This window comes from Temnothorax longispinosus, chromosome 7 (assembly GCF_030848805.1).
Source record: "Temnothorax longispinosus isolate EJ_2023e chromosome 7, Tlon_JGU_v1, whole genome shotgun sequence".
Lineage (NCBI taxonomy): Eukaryota > Metazoa > Arthropoda > Insecta > Hymenoptera > Formicidae > Temnothorax > Temnothorax longispinosus.
The window spans coordinates 9,213,465-9,239,704 of record NC_092364.1 but is presented as its reverse complement, the minus strand read 5'-3'; the positions used below and the strand labels follow the sequence as shown (position 1 = coordinate 9,239,704).

The window sequence follows — 26,240 nt, the reverse complement described above, 5'->3', positions numbered from 1 at the left end:
GACTAGTCCACTATCTTCGGTACAGAAAACAAATCTACTACCAATCACTTTTTGCTTTTGTAGTCTTGATACAATTTCCCAAGTGTTGTTGCGTATCTGCGCAAGGTATTCATCTTCCATGGCTGTTCTCCAGTCTTCGACGTCGTCGCTTTGCTCCGCTTCTTGCCACGTTGTAGGATCGTGTGTTATTGTTAAATCACATTCCAAAAACGCGTCATCATCGTCTGGAGTCTCATCAGGTAGACCCTCATCATCCGAATCTTCACTATCCTCACCATCATTTCCGTCATTGTTGTTAGTGGCCTAATGATATAGTTTTCTCGGCCTTCCGACCGATCCGGTACGCAATAGCATCGGCTTTCCCCTTCCGCGTTTCGGTGGTTGAAGCATCGTTGGTAAAGGAGTAGAGCCTTCCGTTGCCCTTTGTTTAAGTGCTCTAGCAATGACATCTCGAGGTACATCTGTGTGATGCCTTTCCTTGATGAAAACTTGAGGTCCCTCGGCGTGATGCTCCTCTGCTTTGTCCTCAATCAACTCGTCTTCCTGTTCGTGTCCCCTAGTTTCGGTTTGGTCGGGTTTCTCGTCCTCAAGAAACTCTTGGTATTCACGATCAAAAGCTGACTCGTTCAAAAATTTCACGTCGCGACTCACGATTACTTTATGCGATTTCGGTAGCACGCGATACGCTTTCGATTCGTTTGAGTATCCTACGAAAATACCCTCCTCCGATCTCGAGTCAAATTTTTCTTTTTGGGGATTTTTGTCCAACACGAACACTTTCGAACCAAAAATTTGAAAATATATTACCGTAGGTATTTTTCCCTTCCATAATTTATACGGTACCTGTCCATCCAGTAATTTTGTCACGCGCCGATTTCTCACATAGCACGCAGTATTTACCGCCTCTGCCCAAAATACTGGAAAAACATCCGCTTGACGCATCATGCACCTGGCCATTTCGACCAGCGTCCGATTCTTTCTTTCCGCCACGCCGTTTTGTTGTGGGGTATGCGGTGTCGATAATCGCCTCGCGATGCCGTTTTGCTCCAAGAATTGGTCAAATTCCTTGTTGCAGTATTCTGTTCCATTGCAATGGTCCGACTGCAATGCTTTTATTTTTCTCCCTGTTAAAGTTTCTGCCGCGGCCTTGTATTTTTTAAATGCACTCAAAACATCGCTTTTGTTTTTCACAAAGATAACCTCGCACCAACGCGACCTATCGTCGATAAATGTCACAAAGTATTTTGCGCCAGAATGTGACGCAGTTCTCATCGGTCCACACACATCTGAATGTACTATTTCTAATAAGTTTTTTGTACGACCGCTTTCACTTTTTGGAAATGGAGCTCGAGTTTGTTTCTCGCGAATACACACTTCGCACTCCGACATTGTTTGATTGATTTTAAGTTTCAACCCGTGCACAACTCCGCTTTTTGCCATGTTTTTTAAGTCTCGTTCGTTTAAATGTCCCAACTTGTAGTGCCACTCGTCGATCTCCCTCTTTGTATGACTCACGGACATCGCCACATTATCTCCTTTTCTCGCCGCATCGTTTTCATTTATCGCGTCTTTGCCCCTTCGCACGTAATACAAATTTCCGATTCTATCTGCTCGAAAAATTATTTCTCCGTGCTCACCGGTCACGGTCGCGTCTTTTTCACGAAAATGTACTTCATATCCGCGATCCGTTATTTTCGACACCGATAACAAGTTTGTACGTAAATCCGACACGTAATACTCTTTCAAAGTTTACATTTGTCTCCCGTTTACCATTACTCACGGCCATTCGCACGTTTCCCGCGCCCGTTATACTCGTTGACTCACTGTTCGCCAAATTCAATGTCTTATGCACACTTTCGATTTTCTCGAACTTTGTCTTTTTAGTACACATGTGTGCAGTGCATCCACTGTCCAAGCACCATTCTATACCATTTACGCTCTCGCGATTAAATAGCACCGTCTCAACTGTGTTTAACATCACCGTCCCCGCGCGCGCGTTCCGAACTCACCGATTCATTGTCATTGTCTTCCACCGTGCACTCACTTGTAAATTCGCAGGATACTTTGCCAGACATCTTTTGGCAATATGACCGATTTTACCACAACGGAAACATTTAGGTTTTCCTTGTCCCGCACCAGTTTGGCCTTCGGTTTTATTGTTCCTCGAATCTTCACGACTGTCATGTGGCACACGCGTGTTCTGACGAAACTTTGACCTTCTCGCGTACATAACATTCTGCTCTGTATTGTCGCTCGCTTTTCGCGATTCGTATTCTTCAAGTATTTTCACTCGCAATGTCTCGGGATCTGGCAATTCATCTCGTGTCTTAATAGCGCAACGAAAATTTCCAAACGATTCTGGCAGACTGTATAACAATAAGATTGTTAACACTTCCTTGTTGACTACCAAACCGATCTTTTTTAATTTTGCCACTGCCTCGAAAAATTCCGTTAAATGGGTTCGCACATTGTCCCCCTTTTTCAATCGTGACAAAATGATTTTCTGCAAGAGTATCGCTTTTTGCGCCGGTTTTCGAGACTTCTCCCTCCCGGCCATAGTGGCGGCTATGGTCGGGGACCAGGAGAAATGGAGGGCCTTCACCAGCTATTGCGGCTCGGTGATGGCCCGCAAGGAAGAGGCCGAGAGGATCCGTCGCGGGGAGGTAGACCCTCCTCCGGCGGATCTCTCGGATCCAGATTAATCGCGGGGCAATTATTTGCCCCGTGGCACCCCGGGTGAGTAACCAGGGTGCATGTAGCCGCGATAAAATGCGGCATGAGTTGTGCAGCAACTCCAGGTCTTTACCTCTGACGGGAGGGAGCCCGGAGTTCAGGAGTCCGGCGTCCCGGCGGGGTGACGGGGCGTCGGATACACTCCCAATAGCTATAGGAGGAGGTGTGACACCACCCCACCTCGCCACACATCGGATAAAGGTTCGGTCACAAGACCGTGGGCCAAAAAGGCCCAAGAGTACGCGGGCCCAATCAGGGTCAGGCGCCGGAGGCGCCCCGGATGGAGTGATAATCAGTTCCTGGGACGTCTCCAAAGCGCATGGATGGACACCCATGGGGTTTTAGTGGGTAAAAATCCCACACTTCCCCGTTCCTCCCCCCGGAGGGCGGGGGGTCTTTCCCCTCAATCATCAGAGGGGGCTGCCGGGCCATATACCTGGCCTGCTAGTCAAGTCTGGGAACCCGGCAGTAGAAGATTTCCCCATGCAATGGAAAAAAAAAAGCCCATACGTCGTTCTTCACCAGTATAGCCTCCATCTGCATTTTCCACGTATCGTAATTTTCGGCAGTTAACGGCTCGATTTTCATAATCGCCGACATTTTCACACCACTTTTACTGTCTCTTATTGTCTCAGTTTTTATTTCGCGATTTCTCTATTTTTGCGTACTGGTTCTCACACTACCGGTTTTCCCGTATACGCGACGCGCGGTACACCGCAACCACGTTTTCGCCGAGTTCTTCACTCGCGACTTTAAATCGAATACTCGCGTTGCACGTACTCTGGGCCCATAACCTGTTGGCGGGTAATAATCAGAGTTGGTTTTATATAATGCGAGTTTATTCAAATTACTGTACGATTACAATGATACACGTGGTTGACCGTGCGACGCCAGAAAGAGAACTGAACCGAATCTGCTAATATAAAAATAGAATAGATAGGCGTCGGTAATATCGCGACTCGTCAGTTCGGGTGGAGGCACTTCGTATCTCCAACAAAAGTTTCACGGGGTGACCTTGACATACCACGTGTATGACTCACATGTATGACTCACCTGCGCAAGTAGGGCCGCGTGGGAAATCCGCGTTCGCGTTTGCGCCGCGGGGTCCGCGTAGGGTGTCCGCGTCCACGTGGTGGTCCGCGGTCGCGCCGCGGGGTACGTTCGCAACGACGCCGCTAGGCGGCGCACAATGGGTAAGACTAACTTGATAGCGAAAGTGTAGGAGCGTGTTTTGTCGATGACGCATCGAACCTGTCGGGACATGTTTCACGGGCGCCGTAAACAAATTTTTTCTAGGAAAAGGGGGTGTTATCGCGTAGACTAAACAATTTTACACTTTTTTTTACCACGCAGTACGCATAACAAAGGAAGAAATGACGGATTAATGATGATCGATCCAATAACGACATGCATGCAAAGAAATTACATCGTTCATTCAGTTGTAAGAAACCCCGTTTATTTAACTCTTCTTTTACATAATATTTCTTACGTACTAAAAACTAAAGCTGCGAGCTTACAATCGATGAGTTGATTTGTATTGAATGCATCGCTAGCGTGTATTACATTTGACACTTCCTTAGGATCCGTTACAGTGGACGCGATATCGGAGAACTGCGCAAACTTTGCATCGTCTGCCGCAAGTATTCTGACCAATCGATCGAATCTTGCATCGATGCACCGGTCGAAATCGAACATACGGTGTAACGTCGATTCGGTCATTATCAAGCGTACGTTTACAGATTCGAGACGTAGGATTTTGACGTTATTAACCGACGTACAAACTTTCACTGTTAGCGGTCCAACGTTTATAAAACTGTGGATATCTTTGTAGTTATTGCAAAAGAAATTCTGAATGTTTCGTCGTTGCTCGTAGAGTCCCTTACACGTTTCGAGAGATAATATCAGTTTTTTTCCTCGATGATCATCTACGGCAATCTCCACGTAACTCGGTGGGTCCACGTTGATACCAATTTCAAGGAATTTGTATCCCGTAGTTGTCAACGCGTATCGTCTGCCGAGTATACGAACCGCGCGACGCTCCAGCGAAATGCTGTATAAAAATAATGAAATTAGTTTTTTTTATAAATATTACAATTTGCAAAGATATAAAAACTGGGAAAGGCTCTATATGTTTTTTTTAACGAAACTTACCTATTACATCTGTTCTCATACGTTTGAGTTTCAACGTCGTGAATCGGTACGTAATAATTCACGCAAAGGAAAACATTTTTCCTCTCGGCTCTGAGAAGTGGACCGTTAGTACAAGCGATCGCAACAAGATTGATCATATAAAATTAATTGAGTATATGCGACAACACCGATATTCTAAAGTAATAATGTGGTGGGGAAAAAGGGGGGATTAATGTTTATAGAACTGTGCTGTGGATTTTTAAGAGAGGGGGAAGTAAAGCCTGCTCTAGCGGTGATGATAGGGGAAGGGAGGGGGTAAGAAATAAAACATTATAAAAAGTTATATAATATATAATTTATTTTTAAAAAGATCGCAATTTTCTCTGACGCGACCACCAGTTAAATAGTTTAATTACATTTTGTAATGCGCAATTCTTAACATGTTTTCCGCATCGCATAGTATTGGTGACATTTAGTTTATTTAAAGATTTGATAGCTTTATAATGCGCACCCAAAGTCTCGACAATTAGGTTTTTTCTCGCATAATTCTCAAGCAGATCTATCAGCCATTCTCGTTTCCGACATCCCTTGACGTACACGAGAGTCGGCATTTCGTTATTTTCTTTTTCTTCTATACCAGGCCGATGTAATTAGGCGTTTTACCATGCTGTACGGCACGTTTCTATCTTCCCATCGTTTTTTCGGATTTTATGAGGAGATTCCACGGCATGGGATACGTAAAGATGTGATGCGTCAGAACGCAGCCTTTTTTCAGCACCGCCACCTCCTTCACGACAAATTTTATCCCGACGAGGAATCCTTGCAGGTCTACGAACGTTGGTACGGACATGACGAGATTTCTCTCTCTCTCTCTCTCTCTCTCTCTCTCTCTCTCTCTCTCTCTCTCTCTCTCTCCCCCTCTCTTTCTCTCTCGTCGATGCGTCAATCGAGAGGAATGACGCGCAACTCTGCAAACCGTCTCGCGACACTCTGATTTATACCTTCTCCCCCCTACCTTCTCCTTCTAAATAATAGTACCGGGGAGTAAAAGAGAGATAAAAATTCACGTCGACGTTGCCGCAAGCACTCAGACTATTTTGCGCACCACGTTCGTCAACGGGTTGTACTCAATCACGCGGTCGTGTATGATAAGACAGTATGCGGAGGTATTCGACGGTACGTTCTCCATGCAATCGAATTCTATTCTGACATCCACGGTGGCGTTTTTGACGGATTCGTTTTGTCGAGAGCAATCGATGATCACAAACGGACCGTTACGTGGAAAAGTCGAAACGGTAAGACTCGGCTCGAGATATTCGTATCCGTAATAGCCCTTGCAGAAACGCGCGTACATATCGTACAGAATCGCCCATCTGTGTTTATCAAAGTCCAAATTCAAATCGTCGTACAGATAAACTTTCGAGTTTAAATAGAGTTTTACGTTGGTCAAGTTGCAGTCGTCGAATCGGCTTGTGTCGGCGGACATGATGTTCTTCCGACCCGTCTGCAGAGCGAAGAAGACGTACCGCGGTTTCTCGAGCCGAGTCCGCGGTCTTAATGACCCACGAGTGCTTGATCGTGTTCTGCAACAGATATCTAAGTATGGGTTTCCGTATGGGATACTCGTACAGATCCCACGAACGGAAACCCATACTTACAATTAGATATCGTCCGTTTTCCAAGGTGCGCAGCATCGACAGCTTGTTGATCTCGTTCAATACCACGTGAGGCATTCGCCATTGTATCTTGAGTATTTTGATAGTAGGCTCCAACGCGAGACTTCCCACCAGGGAATTGTTGTCGTTGCGCGCTCGTATCAAGATCAATTCGTGACGAGCGTTGATCACCACGCGTTTGTAATCCTCGCAAAATCCCACTAACAAGTTGAGCGGTACGCAGAAATTGAAATATCTGTTCGGATTATTATGTGGTTCCCAGCCCGCGTTTCGCAGGAAATAAAATTTATTATTCGAAAAATTCACATACGGAATTGTGTAATAAGTCTCAAAACACGTTAGACCGAGCTCGTAGTCACCGTCGCTTAGATTCACGGCGGGAAAATAGTGCACCGCGAGGTTGTTGCTCTTCCCGGTCAGCGTGAACGTTATAGACATGTCGACGGAAACTGTTCGACGAACACTGAGTCTCCACACGGCGCGTCGTCTGGTTTTAAATTAACGCCGATTGTTGTCGATCGTCCGGAGAAATCGCAGGCACAATTGTCCACAGACCTCTGATCGTAGCGCTGATAAGACGTGTGATTGTACTCAATCTTTGTCACGCTCGGTCCGAAATATTGCACCAATTCTTTCGGTGGTCAAAGATTGCCGAAACTGTCGAAATATACGACTCGATCTCCCCTCTTGGCGTACGCTACCCAATGAGTACCGGGTCCCGCTGCATCGTCCAAATTTACGATACCGCTTTCGTTTCGACGTACGCCATCGACGATCGGTAACGAATCATGCATGAAAATACCTCTGACGAACGGTACGCGCATTCGCCTTGCCAGTCGATTCAGTTGTACGTTAGTCGTAATACCCGTGGGCATATTTAACAACTTTTTGATGTTTTTTTTTTAATCTTCAACGCTATTCTTCGCTCGCGTGTGTACGGGCCGAGGTACAGTCCTTGTCCATATTTGTACGGAGCAAGATAAAGTCCGCGACCTTCCATGGCGCAATTGTGACATTGCATCTCTTCCACTGACGCCGCGCGGCTTTGCTAGCATTCACCGCCGTTAAAATTCCGGCCGCTCCGCCGGCCAGAAAACCGAGAACTCCCAACAACGGTAGAATCGGCAATGCGCCGCTTTGTTTCGCTGTCGGAAGTATCCTTTTTTTCGTCAGCCTTTTCCTCGTTCATGTTTTCTTTGTTTTCAAATTCATTCCGAGCTTCGTCTTAGCCTTCATGGCCGCCCAGACGGCTGTAACGGCAGCTCCTCTCCGAGAGCCGAATCTCTCGCGGTGACGTGTCCTAGCGCTCTCTCGGCGAGTATCTTATCCGCCGCGTGTCTCTCGGTGAGGTCTTTGCTACGCAAATAGGCTATGTTGTGCTCGCGACACGCCGCGTCCAATGGATTTACACCCGGATCATCTCTAGCCAATCGTTCTCGTAAACGAGTACCCGGACCGCAAAACTGATAACCGAGAATGTGCAATTCGATCGGAAGTGCGCCTACTGCGCGATTAAACAGGCCTCTACCTGTTTTTTTCGTTGACATTCGCCGCAATTTTTAATCAACGGAGCGGAACGATCGATGTGCGTTTGCTGCCACGGTTGATTGTAATGTAATGTTCGTCACAGCGACGATAGGTCTGAACCTCCAAATCTGTTTTTATATGCTCCAGAAGCTTGTCCCACACGTAGTGGACGTGATCGCCGCACATTTGCAACAGAACGGCTTTCAGCACAAATTGCAGCTGTTTGGCGCTGAAATCGCAAATATCCGAAGATCTCGACAGCAGGACGAACATCTTTGCGACTGAGCAATTTGCGGTGCCGCGCACCTATAAATAGACGTTAGAACGAAAGTTCGATTCAGTCGGCAATGCTAAGAAAAAAAAATGAGATTTGTGTGACAACCGTTGGCGATTCGCGTGACGAATCGCGACGACAGATCACGGTCGATGGAGAGCAACGCGGAGAAGCGCAGACACGGTACGATGCCACCGACGACGGGAGAGGTTCAGTTGCGCACAGTACAATTGCGCACGTTGTAATTGCACACAATGCTATTGGACACATAATGTTGCGCACCGTTTGATTGGACACGTTTCAATTGCGCACAGTTTGTTTGGACACATTTCTTTTGCGCACAGTTCAATTGCGCACAGTTCAATTGCGCACAGTTTAATTACGCACCGTTCAATCGCGCACCGTTCAATAGCGCACAGTTCTTTTGCGCACAATTCAATTGCGCACCGTTCAATCGCGCACAGTTTTTTTGCGAACAGTTCAATTGCGCACAGTTCAATTGCACACAGTTCAATTGCGCACCGTACAATCGCGCACTGTTCAATCACGCACCGTTTAATCGTGCACAGTTCTTTCGCGCACAGTTAGATCAAGCGTACATGCTAAGTTGTAAAGGAGGTCCACCCTGCCTACCGGCAGAGGTGGGTGCGGGAGGAGGGCCGAAGGCCCCCCTTGCACCCTCCCTCGCGTGTGTGTGTATGATAATTTTTACATGCGCTTGATCGAACTGTGTGCAAACAAACTGTGCGCAATTGAACGGTGCGCGATTATACGGTGCGCGATTAAACGGTGCGCGAAAGAACGGTGGGCAATTGAACTATCTGTAATTGAACTGTGCGCAATTGAACGGTGCGCAATTCAATTATACGCAATTGAACTGTGCGCAAAAGAACTGTGCGCGATTGAACGGTGCACGAAAGAACAGTGCGCGAAAGAACGGTGCGCAATTGTACTGTGCGCCAGTAAAGGCTTCTCGTGCCTCTTACTTTAGCCAGCGTAATCAGTGCTGTCTACTAAAGTAAGTATTTATTCTTTGTTGCAGTTCGACATCTGTATCGACATTACATCAATTTTTATGTAAGAAATAAAACAATAAAATGCATCGAATGTGACATTCTCGAATATTGAAAGACTTGTTGCGCGTAAGAGGTTAGGCTCTTACCAAGTTTTCAATAATTTTCTTCTGTGCAGGGAGAAAGAGCAAGTTGTTTCGCTGTCATATCATCCTGCTGGTCCATTTCTGAATAAGTGTGAGGTAAATTCTTTTTATCTCAAAATTACAAATATAAAATAAATTACAAATATCCGTCGAACTTAGTACTGTTACTTATGGTGCGTGTCCACTTGCGAGTAAGAACTCTCGAGAGCAAAAAGAGAGAAAGAGAGAGAGACTCTCGAGAGTATCTCTCTCTCTCTCTTTCTTTTTGCTCTCGAGAGTTCTTACTCGCAGGTGGAGACGCACCATTAGCTTTGATCTTTTTGCAGAGCTCCAATTTAAATCTCATCTCTGCTCCATCGTCTAAGGCGGATGAAATACAGTAGATGCTTTCCATTTACATCAAAACTCAGATAATTCTCACTTGTGACATCATTCTGTCTTTATTATTCATTAATTGCCAAAAAGGATAGAACGACGTCACAAGTGAGAATTATCTGAGTTTTGATGTAAATGGAAAGCACCTAGTATCTCAAGTTCCAGACCAGAATAGTGGAAGAAAAATTAAAAAATCTTCAAGAGCAATATAACAGAGACTTTGCTACTTTTCAAAAAATAGTTTGTGAGATAAGGTAAATGTTTCAGTGGCCGGACGTTTAAGCATAATTCGTCACAAATAATACAATTTATAATATTAGAAAGATATTTAATATAAATAATTTGTATTCATTCGAAAACTTAAGATTCTCTTAAACAGGGAAAAATTATTATTACTCACATATATCAATTATTAATTAAATATTTACATAAGTAATGGAGCATGTCAATGTACCAGTGGCCGGACAGCTGAAATAGGTTATGAGCTAGTAGCCGGACATAACTTTGTTTCAATGTCCGACCAATTAGAAAATTAGCATGTCGATGAAAAATATTTTTATAGATATTTAATGACAAAATACAGTTCTAAATTGATGTTTATATATTTAATGATATTTTATTCTTGTCAATTGCATGATATAGAGCATTTAACTTATAAGTTAAATAAAGTTCTTAACTACAGTGAACAGGTAGATAAAAATACCAATAATTAAGCAAATTAATATAATTAAAGTTTAATTGTTCTTTTGTCATCAAAAAGCCTCTTTCACTGACATAAAAAATCCAGTTAAGCTTAATCAGGTAATAAAAAATAAATTTTGATTTTGATTATGGTAGCAATAGCTATTATAAATTAGTAATTAACTTATTTCAAATTTTCACATTTGTAAATAAAGATAAATTGTCGATGAGTACTTTGTAAATCTGAATCAGTGAAAAGTAACTAAAGTGGCATATTTTGGACAGTTTAGACTGATATCAGTGAATAGTCACTGATGCGTTCAATGACTATTTACTGATATCAGTGTAAAGTACAATATGTTATTTTAGTAACTTTTCACTGATTCAGATTTACAGAATAGTTTTAAAAGGTCTCACATGCAATTAAATGCCTTTAAAAATATGTAATTATTACACTTACCGTACAAATCTTTTGATTACAATAGGCGACACTGCATGACACTAACCTCTCATTTTTTGACAAGTTGTGTTCGCACATACGTCCAGCAATTGGGACCACTAATACTTTTAATGTACCAGCATCCAGACTTAAAAATATCGTTTTAATTGTTATTTTTAGGATGAATTTCGTCAAAACAAGTTTTTAAATAATTTTTAAAATTAGATAATTGATTATTTATTTACATATATAATTAAATATTCAATTTTACTATTAGCTACATGCTTAGGTTTAACGAATCTGTTAACGATTGGCCATCATTTTGACAAACAACAGACACGAGCTCATTTAATCAATTTTTTAATACAAAAATTTTTAATTAGGTTTGTTTTTTTCCCCAATTAATTGTTAAATATTAAAGTTTTTTTACAATAATTATTTTTTTCATTTTTAATTGTTTAAATAAATAGTAAGTATTTTACTCCAATGTGGTCGGACACTGGGACGTTTACCTTACACCTAATGAAGCAGGAGCTATACGTTGGCAAGCGCTTGCTAAAGGTTTTGAAGTATAAAGGAGTTTGTAAAGAGTCTTACAAGGGACCTTTAGGCTAACGGATTTTTGTTTTTTTTTTGTACTTACTGTACTTGAGGGTCATCACCCGGACATCAATTTCCCAAAGTATTAAGGCGCGCTTTTCAGAAAAACTCGAGAAAATCGACTTTGAAGAATTCCGAGCGCGTTATATGTACATAGAATTTTAATTTTAATGTAAAATTTATCAAATCATATTTAATCATGGTTTTCAATAAAAAACTTACATCTTCTTATTTTGAATTGCCACTCGCTTGAAACATCGTACTTTATATTCAAGTAATTTTAAAATCGAATACTTATAATAAATTAAAATTTTGGTACAAAAATGAAAACGTCAGGTAGGAAATAAAATACTTTTATATTTTTGAAAATTACGAGAAAATACAGCGCAAAAATGATATTAATAAAAATATTGTTTAATTTTTAATTATTAATTATTAATTTTTAATTATTAAACAATATTTTTATTAATATTATTTTTGCGCTGTATTTTCTCGTAATTTTCAAAAATATAAAAGTATTTTATTTTCTACTTGACGTTTTTCATTTTTGTATCAAAATTTTAATTTATCATAAGTATAAATATATTGTATACAGTCGTTTTACTGTAAAACGACTGTATACAATATGTTTTATACTATATATTTCATATCATATAATTCACTTTTAAAAATTAAACAATATTTTTATTAATATCATTTTTGCGCTGTATTTTCTCATAATTTTCAAAAATATAAAAGTATTTTATTTCCTACCTGACGTTTTCATTTTTGTACCAAAATTTTAATTTATTATAAATATTCGATTTCAAAATTACTTGAATATAAAGTACGATGTTTCAAGCGAGTGGCAATTCAAAATAAGAAGATGTAAGTTTTTTATTGAAAACCATGATTAGATATGATTTGATAAATTTTACATTAAAATTAAAATTCTATGTACATATAACGCGCTCGGAATTCTTCAAAGTCGATTTTCTCGAGTTTTTCTGAAAAGCGCGCCTTAATACTTTGGGAAATTGATGTCCGGGTGATGACCCTCAAGTACAGTAAGTACAAAAAAAAACAAAAATCCGTTAGCCTGAAGGTCCCCTCGTTAGTGTTTTGGGCTTGTTCTGTCTATAACGTAATTTAAACGGACTAATTGTATATTTATAATTAATAATGTTGTAACGGCCTGACTTTATCGAACGCGGACTGGTTTACAGGATCGGGAGTTCGATGAAAGGCCCAGAGACAGTAATCAATTTGCCATGTGACAGCAACATACACTTTATTCAAAACTATAATATGAACTATAATATAAAATACTCGGGATTCGGTATTACATACAAACTGGACGCGGTAGGTTACAGTGGTCGGTAGTGCCGGTGCAACGCGACGCGGTATACGAAATATCGGGACTCGAGTCTTTGTCTCGAGATGCGGTACGCAGAGGCGGGAATAACGCAGCGCGGTATTTGACAGAACGGAGTCCGTCGCGGTATACAGGTATAAGACGATACGGAACGCGGTATATTACATACGGAATGCGGCTACAGATAGACGATAACGGAACGCGGTATATTACATGCGGAACGCGGCTACAGATTAATACATATAATAAGATATATATGATGCACGGGTAAGATAGCGCGGTATATTGCATCGGAGGATGGCGGAATCCCGGGATCACGGTTGTGAGAACTCTCGCGGCGAGGCCGAGCACGCTCGACCCCACGGTACCGTGGTCGTCGGGGCAAGTATCAGGGAGCTCGGGAACACTCTGAGAACCCTCAGTCGAGAACCAGAACTCTGGACCTCGTTGTGCGTGTTGCCCTAGGATTCGGAAGGTAGCTTCGTCAGGAATAGCGGAAAGCCGTGGTAAAGACGAAGTGTCTTCTTCGTCGAGCGCGCCGGCTTTTTATACCGCGCGTCGCGGTGAGCTTGGCAGGAGGGAGGCCGATCGTCAGGCGACGGTGCGGTGGTGGGAGCGGCGCGATCCCGCGTGTTCGCTTCGGCGGGGATCGGCTCGCTTCGGCGCTCGTCGGCGTCGTGCGGGAAGGCACCGGTGCGGCGGATTTCCCGCGCACACGGTGCGTTTCAAGGGTTTAAAAAAATGTGGGCGCACCGCGCCCTGTCCTCGCCCGACGGAGATCGGTCGGGCGGCTCCCGGCGGGTGGTAGCCGGGGACGATGCCTTGTTGTAAGGGCGCATCGTTACAATGTAATAGATATACTTTATTTTACTCCCCTTCCGGGGTTGAAAAGGCGTTTTTTTCAGAGAAACGTTTCTAAAAACCTTTACAATCTTTTACAATCTTTTTATCACCTTCTCTTATTCACACACGTGGCGTTTTATAGGAACGTACCCAATCCTTTACAAATATTTCCCTTTCAAATCCTGGCCATAGGCGACCTCACATGTTAGCTAGTACCCATCCTCCCTTTACCTTAATGCTCCCCCGGCCTTCTCTTCCACGACTTTCTTTCCTTTTCTTCTTATTTTCTCTATGATTCTTTGCCCTATCTCTCCTGTTCCTTAATTCCTCCTTAAATCCTCCTCCATCTTCCTTCCTTTCCTTCCTTCTGGCTCCCTTCCACCTGCTCCTCCTCCCCTCCGTACCTGCCTCTCTCCTATCGCTGTTTTATTTCATTCGTTTAAGGGGATGCTGGAGCCGTAGGCGAACTCAATCAGCGTCGATAAAGAAGTGCTCACCGATTCTTACACATACATACAGAGCGCAGGCAAACTCGCTCAGCGTCGATAAAGAAGTGCTCACCGATTCTTACACATACATACAGAGCACCTGGATAAGGAAGTGCAAAGGAGAGAGAGATGGGAGAGGATCGAGGAAGCAGACTATAATAAATGATTACCCAGGATGGAATACGAGGGGAGAGCGATAGCAAAGGCGGTGGAAAGGATAGTGGAGGAGAAATTAAGGAAAATCGCGAAGGAGAAGAAAGAGGTTGACAAAAGGAAGGAGGAGAGGTTAGAGGAGAAAGTAAAGAAAATGTCGAAGGAGAAGAAAGAGACGGATAAAAGGAAGAAGGAGAGGATGGAGGAGCTGGAGAAGAAAGTAAGAAAATTGGAGAGAAAGGTAGAAAGATTGGAGCTAAATGGAGGCAAAAGGAAGAGGGAGGACGACGAGGAAAGTGGGACTGGGAAGAAGAAATGGTGAGCGGGGACAGGTGAAAGGAACGAGGACGATCAAAGGAGAAGGAACGTAATTTTAAGAATAGAGAAGGAGAAATGGGGAGGAAAGGAGTCGAATTGGGAGAAGGTAAAGGAGCTGTTCGCAGAAGGATTTAAGGGTGACGGTGAGAGAGGTGATTGTGGTGGGACAGAGAGGAATATGGTTGACCATATTGGTGAAGCTGAGAGACGAAGAGGAGAAGTGGCGGGTGTTGGAGGCAAGAAGAAAGGCAGGGAATAGAATAGGGGTGAAGATACACGAGGACAAGTCGGTGGAAAGGAGAGATAGGGAGAGAGAGGAGAAGATGGAGGGGAGAATACGCAGGAGTACAGGGAGATCGGAGGATGAGGAGATAGCGAAAGACATGGAGGAGAAGCTGCTCGTAGGGTCGGAAGATGAGAAGGAGGAAGGAAGAAAAAGGGACTGGGCCAAATAGGAGGAGACGAGATGGGAGGGACGGAGGACCAAGAGCGGGACCGGTGCAGAAGCGGAGAAAGAAGAAGAGGAAGATGGCCACGGGGAGCTGATTTTTTTTCTTTTTGATTATTTTTATTTTGTATAGGATTTTGTATTTTTTTATGTTTGTAAGAGGTTTGGGTTCGTAAAAAAAAACGCCTTGTAAACCCCATGGGGAAAAACAATAAATAAAATACAATACAATACAATACAATACATACAGAGCACCTAACCTTGCATCTTCCACTGGTCTAAGTAATATCTTTTTTTTTAGGCTTCAAATCTGACTTCTAATTGCACGATATTATTCCTGACAGTTTTTTGTAGAGGGCTGTATCACTATTTTCTATAAAAAAACTGCAGAATTTTTGTATAAAACAAATATTGTCGTCAGGTTAGGACAATATTTATAAAAATAAAATCTTTTTTAGTTTATCAAAAAAAAATGATGTACAGCTCTTTACATTTTTGTGCGTATTTTAATCGTGTAAAAGGATTTTCCATTCTGTTCAGCCAATTCAAAGATATTGCCTAGACCGATTATGCCAGTGTCGCGCAGCGCTGTCACTCCAGGATCCCCTTAAGAGTTTTCAACTTCTGCTTAATCTTACCATACCTTTCATTTCCACTTAGCTTTTACCTCTCACTCTCTCTCACGCCTACTCACGCAGACATGCCCACACGCACACCCACACACTCCCTCTCTCTCCCTCTCTCACTCCTCCCTTCATAGCTACGCGCTGTCTTAAATACAGAGACCCCTGTGTGTGTGTGTATGTGTATGTGCGTGTGTTCACATCCGCAATGCAATGTACTATGCTTTACATTTTGCAATTCTCTAATATTCTCCCTTTTTGCTATATAAAAGACGTAACGTTAACTATATGATTCTGTGTAATCCTTCCTTTGCTTCTTATCTTTTCTTTAACATTTTGTGAGAACAACTCAACTACAACCGATATCGTATTTCATACGCGTACTAATTACAAGATTTTGTCATACCGAATTAAAGCTTCGTTTCTTATAATTCCTTCTCTATATTGCTATTTTTTGTGACTTTTTTTTTCCACTATATTAAAATACACTATTTTTATATAGCAGAAAAACGTCTTTAGATTATGTTACAATGTTACACCCTTATTCCCCTAGTACCATTTAATCTGTTCGTTCTTACAATGCTGCTATTATTTCACCAATGCTCGGTAAATTACAATAATCTTTATTTCACGTTCTTCTATGTTCTTGATACCTTCTTTTCTCTTCGCTTTCCTTTTGCTCACGTTTTCCTTATCTTTCATGCTGCTACTCCTTGTTTCTTCTCCTTTTCCTTTCTCTTTCTCTCCATCTTTACGTTCTGCTTCCTCAGCTTGTCCAGCCTGTTCCTCTTTTTGCTTCCTCATCACATTCTCCTCTTCCACTTGACGCTGCAATTCCTTTTGCTTTCTTAATTCTTCATTTTTTTATCCTCTTGTAACTTAAGATTCTGTTCTTCTAATATCTGCTGCTCGGTTTTCATATCTTTAGCATGTAAATCCCACTCCTCTTCACATTCTCCTCTTTCACTATCCTTTCCAATTGTGTTCTTAGCTCCTTCATTTCTTTCCTGATTTCTTTTCCTTCTCGCCTTATTTCTTCCCTAATTCCTAGCCCCATCTCTCTTAACTCCTTCACAATTTCCTTAGTCCACTCAGCCTCCGCCATCATCTGTCCTACTCTCGGCGTCCTCTCCTTTTCTGTCGATTCGTTTGAATATCCCTCCACGTCTCTCCTCTTTCGCATTCTTGATTTTTTTCGCTGTTCACCCGCTTCTGAAACGTCAGCCGCACCATGCGTTCTCGAACTTTATTAATATCGTCGTGACAGTCGTCTGTCCCTCGTCGACGTGTCCCCAGCGCTGCGCCCCAACGTCACGCAGTGGTACCAACCCATTCTTTTGGAGGGGCCGACACCCCGCGCCGGCCGGAGCCCAGCGCCGCCACGATCCTCGCTTCAGCGCCATCTCGCCTCACCACTCACACGTGTATTTCTCCTGCCTCGCAGTTCCGGTCCCCCTCCTTGCTGATCCTCCCTCTTCTCTCGCCTTCTCCCCCGGTCCTGCCTCGCTTCGACTTAACCTTACTTTTCCACGTCTTCTCCATCCTGTCTTACTCCGATTCTCTCACGCCTCCGGTTCCTCCTCCATGTGCTCGCCTTCCTCTGATCTTCCTTTACGCTTTTCTTCTATTTCTCCACCTTCCTCGTTTCTTACTCCGTTGTTCCATCCCTAATTCCTCTCTCTCTTCTCGGAGCAGCCACCCGCCTTTCTTGCTCAACCGGAAGTCAATTAATAATGTAATAATACAGTCGCATTAATATTTGGACATCATAATACTTAAAAAAAATTAATCCGTATATTTATTTAAGAAATTTTTTGGTTTTTTTTAATGAGTTGAAGCACAAAAAGATACCCTACAAAATATTGAAGTTATAGTAATTTAATTCATATATGTAAATGTATAATTTATAAAAAAATATATTTTTTGTTAAATGTCCTAATATTAATGCAAATCGCTATATATATAATTGTATAATTGTTCTAATTTTGAAATAAATTATTATTTTCACAATATATTCTTTATCCTCTTCTAAAAAGGGCATGTCCGTCATCGATACTCGAATCTATCAGAATATTGTTGTCGTTTTTCCGCTATGCCGATTGGTTCTCTCGTTGCGTTTACTTCATGAGCGGCTGTCATGGCATATTTTGACAGTTGTGTGGTTAATAGTGTAATAGTAACAGTGAAATATTAAAGTTAAATAGCGCGCGCTTGTGATGTCTAATTTTATGTAAAGCCGCCATTTTAGACTTGTATACCGGTACAAATTAGACGTGAACTCTACCCCCACCTTGCCGCTGCCACCATCTTATGATTGTACGCCCTGCTGTTTATTGGTCTATAACCGACCAATCAGAAGGAGAAACAAGTTCGCGTCTCTCTACTAATCTAGGACTCTAGTAATCAGCTCCAATCACAGACTGCGGCAATGGCACGTCAGGTGCCTCGTTACTACGCGCCTCTGCTCCGGCGTTTTACCAGAGCACTCGCCCCACTCGTAGGGCCTAAGCAGAATGGCTGTCTTGGCAGTGTTTTATGCCTTAAGTCTTTGTCTTATGTAACGCACAATACTGTACAGACAAAGACAATACTTATGGCATAAAACACTGCCAAGACAGCCATTCTGCTTATGCCCGTTCTCAGGCCGGTATTCATAGTTATTTAAGACCGTCTTAAGTTCAATCTTAAGATGTCATAAACCAATCACAGAGCCGTATTAGCGTCTTAAGACATTACTTAAGACGATCTTGAAGACTATGAATACCAGCCTCAGTCAGTCGGTCGAACAAGTCCGTTAATGTACTCAGTGTTCAAAAAGTGAATTATAAGTTTCCACATTATTAGACAATCTACCGATCTTTTTATTTCACTCCACACCTTGCCTAATCCAACATATATATTGTTATTTGCTACTTAAATTTTAAAATGCTAAATTTATTATATTAGAAAATTGATTATTTCTACGTACTTATTATATGTGTACATCTCTTTCTCAAGTATATAAAATACGTATACAAGAACAAACGTAATAAGTATACAAGATATGAAGATATGCAAACTGCGTATGTCTGATCCTTCGACTGCGCATGCGCGAAAAGTTGTGGCAACATTAAAAGGACTGAGTTAGCTTATAGCTTATACATATAGAACTCTGTGGTTACTATCTATTTCTAGATTATAGCGGAGAGCACAGACTTCTGCATAGCACATATAACGCATAACGCATAAAGAAATAACCCAATCAGAATCCTTTATTTCTATCTCCACGATGGAAGTGAAGGACTCTGATTGATTCATTCCTTTATGTGTTGTGCATTATGCCTTATGCAGAAGTCTGTGCTCCCTGCTTATAAAGGCCATCGCACACAAAATGCACATTACAGCTTAGGGCCTAAGCAGAATGGCTGTCTTGGCAGTGTTTTATGCCTTAAGTCTTTGTCTTATGTAATGCACAATGCTGTACATGCAGCATGTTGATGTTCTCCGAGTGTTCGCTGAATGTTACAACCATTACCTGAATAACTGTTATCTGAGTGTAAAGGTGCGATTTCATGGGCGTCAGTTGTCGCGCGTCAAGACGATTTTGTGACGTCATGTTGTTTCTACGTCGACGCTGAGAAGTTCAGATTTCCCAACCTCTAGCGTCAACTGGCATCTCGACGCGAGTTCCAAAAATTGACGCATGAAAACCTTTTTCATTGCGCGTCAGAATATCGGCGTCATTATACTAATCTAACTTACCCGAACTTGATTTCGAGCGTCAACTGACGCCCATGAAAAAGCACCTTTAGGAGTTCGCGTCTAAGTAGTGTTCGAAGAATGTTCAGAGAATGTTCGCGATATAACGTTTGGCGAGCGTTCGTTAAACATTCGGATAACGCAAAGCGCGGGGGATATATTCTCTGTACGGGAGGCATGGGGATAATATTACACATTTTTTAAATCATATTTCTTTATTACTTTTTCTTTTAAATTGTTAAATACAGTGAAACCCGTTTATAATGTATACAAGCTCTAGATCGGAAAACTGCAACGTTATACGCGAGACGACGTTAAATGCGGGATATATTTCGTTTTGTAGGTATTGCTTGGTGATACGGAATCAAAACGTTATAGCGGGAAAACATATGTAAGAGACATTATTATAAGCGGGTTCTACTGTAAGTGCAATAAACTATTTTAGAACAAAAATTGCATGTATTCATATTCATTTCATATATTCGTTTCTAAGAATCTATAATAAAGCATCTTATAATAATAAATTGAGAGATTTTCACTGACTCAATACAAAATAAATTTGACACATATCTATCACATATTAGTCTGGAAGAAATATACATTGATTAACATACGTTAATAAGTTCTATAATTTGCACTATAAAGAAAAGTAAATATTATTAAATAATTTGTACTATAAAGAAAAATAAATATAATTTGTACTTTAAAGAAAAATAAATTATAGAACATGCATCTGTAACAATTTAATGTAATCTTTCACAAACTTATGTCAATGAATATTTCTATAACAAAGTGCCACTGCAGGCAAACACAAAGTAACAGTAATATAACTGTTCGTTATATATATCTATATAAAAGTCTTTATATATCTATATAAAGACTTATTTCTTAGTCCTAAAAGGTGAGTAACGCAAGTAGTCCATTATTGATTTATCAATAATTCTTCCATTGGCATCTGGATGTACAAGTAACACTGCATCTGACGAAAAAAACAGGCAATATTGAATTTTTTTAATGTAGTCATAACATATTTTTAGCCCTGAATAAAAAATCTTTTAGTCGTTTTGTAAAAGAAAAGAAATATCTATATCAGACTATTTCTGTAGTACTTCAATAAATTAAAATTGTGAAGCAATCATACCTTTGACAGCTTTACACATGTTTGTAGGAGAAAAAGCAAGTTTTGGGTCGTTCCCTTTTTGTCTTCTCCCCATGTAACTGTAGAGACTGCCAACTGCGCGTGTGAGCAATTTTCTCATAATACGGTCAACACATCCTTCAACTGATGTTCCACCTTCGGTAGAAAGTCTTTTAGTCTGCAAACATTCAACACTTTCTTCAATCCCAAAAATTTATTGTAAAAGAATATCTTATGTTCGGCTGTAAAAACCAATGAATAGACTTCAAATCTGTACTTACAAGGTACTCCATTTGTGCTGCAGATGAAGCTAAACATTTCTCTATTCTTTCTGCTTCATTGATATTTTCAAGGGGTATTTGTGGCATTCCTTTAGGATGAGATAAGATTATTCCTTTATTCCTGAGTCGCTGCACTACTTCCTCCAATAATATTCCATGGTTACGTTGAGTTTCCTTCATAATCTCTACCATATAAACCAGTTTTTTTACCATATCTGCAATGTTAACAATAATTGAAAATTAGTATCCATACACTGCTTCTGTTGCAAATAAAAGAGATACTAAAGTTTTGGATTTTACCCATGCCAGTGGCCTTTTTTGGTGCTACAACTTGATTATCATGATCAGAATCTGTATAATTGTTATCGCTGCTTCTACTATGAGCACATTCATCACCATGTTTATTCCTCTGTGAGTTCCCAACATTACTGTCTTCTGTGTCAAATTCACTCATGCTAGAATCAGTAATATTACTATGGGTAGATGGAGTTAGAACGTCTACATTTAAGTCACTAACAGATTGACTAGGGACTGGAGACTGAGATGCACTCATATGGGTATCTGCAATAACATTATCTAAGAACAAACAAAACAGAGGTACTGAATTATACAAACTATATAGTGCAAACACATAAAAAGGAATAGAGTATACAAATAAATGGAAAATAATATATTACAAAAACTTTACAGATCTTTGAATAAAAAATAAATAATAGGTATTCACTTAAACATACAATTCTTACAAAACTTACTTTGTTCCAACAGTAAAGGTGAAGCAGTGTGTGCTCCAGAATTCTGGTCCAAGGGAGATTTCTCCCTAGCTTCATGACAAGAAGTACTGTGCTTTGAAGATGAAACAGTGTGTGTTCTAGAATTCTGATCCAAAATCCGCTGCTTTGAAGGCAAAAGTGGTGTAATAGTAGAATAAGTTCTTGCTTTTTGATGTGTCAAAGGTGCAATAACTGAAGATTTCTCTCTAGCTTCACGACAGGAAGTACTCTGCTTAGAAGGTGAAGCAGAAGGTGCTTTGACTGATTTACGATATTCCTGAAGAGATAGCCCTAAAAAACGTAATATTACAGCGGCATAATATGGATGCCATAAATATAATGTAATGAATTAATTAAAAACTTACTTTTCTTTAGTCTTAATGCAGAAGCAAGCTCTGCTCTAACTTCTTGTTTCTTGACTACCGTAGAGATATTTTTACGTAACTTGTCTTTTTTAAGTGGTTGGATATTTTCTTTTCGTGAGTTGGATATTTTCTTTGACGTCTTTTCTACACTTTCCCACTTTTTTTCTACCGAGTATGCCTGGCTTTTGGTCTTAGAGCGCGCTTGGTCCATACTTGATTCGCTTTCACTGCTTGGAAATGAAAAAACAGGAGGCGCCTTAACAGATGTCTTTTTTGGTTGAGAATCATCTTCATTGTTTTCATATAATTGAAATTTTTGTTTGATATGGCGACCCCTTGAGGATTTCAACGTTTGTTCGTTGTTTGATTCCAAGTCTGATGTAAGCTCAGATTTAGTGAGTCCTTCCCGAGCATCTTTGTATGTATCTGTATGTACACAGAATGTTAATTGTTGGTTTATACTGAACAAAATACTTTAAAAAGAGCAATGCACTCAAAGTATTAAACACAAACATTAGTTATACATACCGTACTCATGAAGAACTCGTAAATAGGTACATGTCATATAACCTGCACCGGGCTCTTCCTTTGATATTAAAGCTTTCTGAATTGCGACATCGTTTTTTAAATGACAAGGCCACCAGCATTCGTTATCTGGCAAAAGCCATGTTTTCAATACAATGGCTGTTTGTGGTTTCTCACCTTTACGTTCAGGTGGAAATTCTGCCACAGTATACAAAGAATCTAAGAATGGACAATAAAAATTACTAGAAATTTAGTTTAAAAAAATCTAATTATATCGTTTGTGCACACAACTTAATTATTGCTGACAATAAAAACAACAGACCAAAATCCAAAAATCTGCATCACAAAACGACACCTACCTAATGTACGAATCATGTCGACAGTACTTAATATTTTTGTCATTAATTAGAGAGGCACGTTTTTTCATTCGAGATGCATATAATTTTAATAAGCAGATCTACGTAAATTAAAATCATGGCACTACTAACGTCATTCAATAATTCAATAATAATTTCATAAATTAAAAATTATCCAATATTATTTTCTCAATTTATAGATACGTTCTGGAGTACAATTTATTTTAAATAATTTATGCTTCTTACAATGTCAATAACAGAGAGTACTTAAATAATTATTAGGAACAGAAAACATCGCACAAATTAAAAGCAGTATAAATATAATTATTTATGTTCAGGATAGTTCAGGACTTCTGGCCCACGCAAAAGTTTCAAAAATATCCCACAAGTGTCCTTAAGCAGAAACGACACCAAGAGAAAGTAAAAAAAAAAAAAAGAACAAATAAAGAAGACCCAACATCTCTGCAAAAGACATTCTAAGCTTACAAGTAACCAAACAAAAAACTCGTGTAATATTAACAGCATACTGCTTTTAAAACGTATGAAGCAAGCTGAAAGCAATAAATTCATTTCCAAATGGAAGAACTATACACTTCCCACAAACTGTTTTCAGTGAAACAGGAACATTTCGATGACTCAAACTATCAAATTTCCAGATGCCCACCTTGCTAGATTTAATTGGATTCTCAAAGAAATCATGAATATCATTACAAACGTCAGCAATCAAGACAATTCTGTTTTCAGATTTAAGAATTTTTTTCACTTGTGCAACATTCCCATTTGAGTAAAAAAATGAGTCTTTTAAATTGGTGGATAAAGTGAAATTTTTGTTAGACACGCTCTTATATTCATTTGTGGATGAATTGTAGCCTGAAGGCAACCATGACGTGAGTCGAAGTTGTTGAAGATCATACAACCAGTCCATTTCAGCCAGTCGTCGAGCAAGCTGCTGGAGAACTTTTGCACCAGACCGAATTAAACGTTTGATCACTCCCAGATAATTCTCAAATGGAAACCCCGAAAAATTTTCTATTACACCATAACGACGAACATCTTCACATAAATGCAGAAGGCTGTGAATGTTGTACGACACAAATCCAGGTCCAAAAACCGTTGGATGGGCACAATGTTTAACAAAAGCTGCAAAAAGTTTTTCTGCAAAGTCAACATAAGCCTGCTTCTTCACAAGTTGTTCACAAGAAACTATCCTTACAGCCACATGCAACAAAAGAAAAAGATCATACAACTCCTGTGAAAGTACTTGTTTAAGAGCAACTACCCCTGTGTATAGTAGGAACAATCGATGTTCAGTCGCTTTCCATCGGGCAGCATAGTGTAGAGAACGAGATTTGCGAGCAAACTCTCTTGGGATAAAAGTATGAAACTCCTCCAGGAAACCAGAAATTTTGTTTGTGTCTGATGCTCTCAATTTTGCTCCTGATTTAGCTTTTAGTGTAAGATAGCTAAGAAATCTTTTCGTCACTCCTTCCCACACCAAGTGCATAGAACACAAAGGAAATTGCGTAATAAACTTAATAGACAATTCAGTAAGTGGAGACATACCAGTATGATGGCTTTCGTCCGTTTGAAGATTAAAAGATTCATCTGTTCTCGCAGTTGAACATTTGGGATCATAACAAACTTTCACACCATCATGCTCACCGTCTTGTATGCATCTCTCACATCCATTATAGCCCGTGTGAGACTTGATACACTTTAAGTATGCACGAGCTGGTGCGTCACAAATAAAACAATGAACAAAAACTCTGAACACTTGATTACTGTATTTAATACCATCATTCTGAAATACCTTAAGTTCATCAATAAAATCCGTCAAATACGAATCCAATGGTTCCGGCTTACCAGATCCACAGAAAAGGCCAATCACAAATGGTCTTTGGTCATATAATCCAATACATCTACCTAGTATGGGCCAAACATCAACAGAACTGCTTTTGGAGACTGGCAAGCCATCAATATTTATATCTATATCCAACTGTAAACAATTCGGTTTAATTCCACTCTCCATACGTTTCACGAGCCCGTGCTTAATACCAACATGAACGTAACCACCATTATTTAAAGGTTTAATATTTACATAGACTGGTGTTTGCACTATACACCGTGGATCTGAAGGCAAGTCAGGATGATCAGGCTTAAGTTTAGTTAGCAACATTTTCAGCTGAGTCAAATTAACACGCGAAGAACAATACCATCTTCGAAGGCGTACAACTAATGGCTCAATATCTTGATTCGATTCTGACAAACTACTATCAATACAATCACTGTCTGGATCTTGATTTGATTCTGACAAACTACTATCAATACAATCACTGAAAATTTCAGCCATTCTTGTCGGAGTTAATACTACATTTGTAAAATCCATAGCATAGTTATTAATTGAAGAGGAGGTTACAGATTCATCACTCAAAAAAGCACGAGAAGAACTTGTGTTTGGGGAGAAGAAAAGAACAGCTGCAGGATCATGTGATGTCCCCTCTTCCAAAAAGTCATCATCCGATATGTTTTGTACCGAATTATTTACTGATATCTGTGCCTTTTTTTGAATTTGACGTTTACCGATAAGTTTTTTCCCCGACATTGCTAATGTTCGTTATAAAATATATCTGACGTGTATAATAATATTGAGAGAGTCTTGTGAATTAACTATTCCACTTTCCTAATCTGAAATACAAAACACAAAAACACTATAAAACATCAATTTTTACTAATTATCGTAACAAATAAGCAATCATGATTGTCATATAGAAACTAATGTAACTGCGCGGTTACCTAACCTCTATGCACGACTAGCCCACTTTTTCTTCTTTTTATTTTTATTTTGCTCGGGCTCCGGCTTCCCGATGGAGGTCAATACGGCCCATATATTCTGTCCCAAATGTTTCCAGAAATTTCCACATCGAAAAATCGAACCACTTAACGACGCAACCAACAACAGTCGGCGACGAAATCTGTGAACGGTCGGAATCAAGAATCCAAGTCGAACACGCGAAAATCTCAAAAATCACTCGTTTTATTGATGCAAATCAGAAATAACGATCACGCGACCCTGCGTCGTATTTCTAGCCCACAACAACGTTATATGTAATTCCTGCATATAGTCCGATGTTCGACGTACGACGACGATCCGACATCCACTAAAAAATGTTTGTCTCTAATAATCCTCCATAAGAAAAGAAACACTAGACTTACCTGGCATAATGATGCAATATGTTTATTCTTAGA

The 26,240-nt window shown here is 40.4% G+C and overlaps 1 protein-coding gene and 1 long non-coding RNA gene across 2 annotated transcripts; both read right to left on the bottom strand.

The window, feature by feature from the left end:
- Positions 1-20,366: 20,366 nt before the first annotated feature.
- On the bottom strand, positions 20,367-22,012 carry LOC139816856 (uncharacterized). Its single transcript, XM_071784636.1, has 5 exons — positions 21,731-22,012; positions 21,279-21,554; positions 20,979-21,193; positions 20,701-20,875; positions 20,367-20,538 (listed from the first exon to the last, which is right to left on the bottom strand). The coding sequence occupies exons 2-5, from the start codon at positions 21,529-21,531 to the stop codon at positions 20,441-20,443; spliced, it is 741 nt and encodes a 246-aa protein (XP_071640737.1). The 5' UTR covers positions 21,532-21,554; positions 21,731-22,012; the 3' UTR covers positions 20,367-20,440.
- A 116-nt stretch (positions 22,013-22,128) lies between these two features.
- LOC139816841 (uncharacterized) lies at positions 22,129-24,963 on the bottom strand. Its single transcript, XR_011733095.1, has 4 exons — positions 24,805-24,963; positions 24,274-24,725; positions 22,642-22,857; positions 22,129-22,539 (listed from the first exon to the last, which is right to left on the bottom strand). It is a non-coding gene; the product is annotated as an uncharacterized lncRNA (long non-coding RNA).
- Positions 24,964-26,240: the final 1,277 nt, after the last annotated feature.

What these genes read in the sequence shown, in the direction of transcription:
- LOC139816856 (XM_071784636.1), bottom strand. Translation starts at nt 21,531, where the DNA reads ATGAGTGCATCTCAGTCTCCAGTCCCTAGTCAATCTGTTAGTGACTTA. An exon ending in CAGCACAAATGGAGTACCTT is followed by an intron (nt 20,876 to 20,978) that starts GTAAGTACAGAT and finishes GAATGTTTGCAG; the next exon opens with ACTAAAAGACTTTCTACCGA. An exon ending in CATGTGTAAAGCTGTCAAAG is followed by an intron (nt 20,539 to 20,700) that starts GTATGATTGCTT and finishes TTTTTTCGTCAG; the next exon opens with ATGCAGTGTTACTTGTACAT.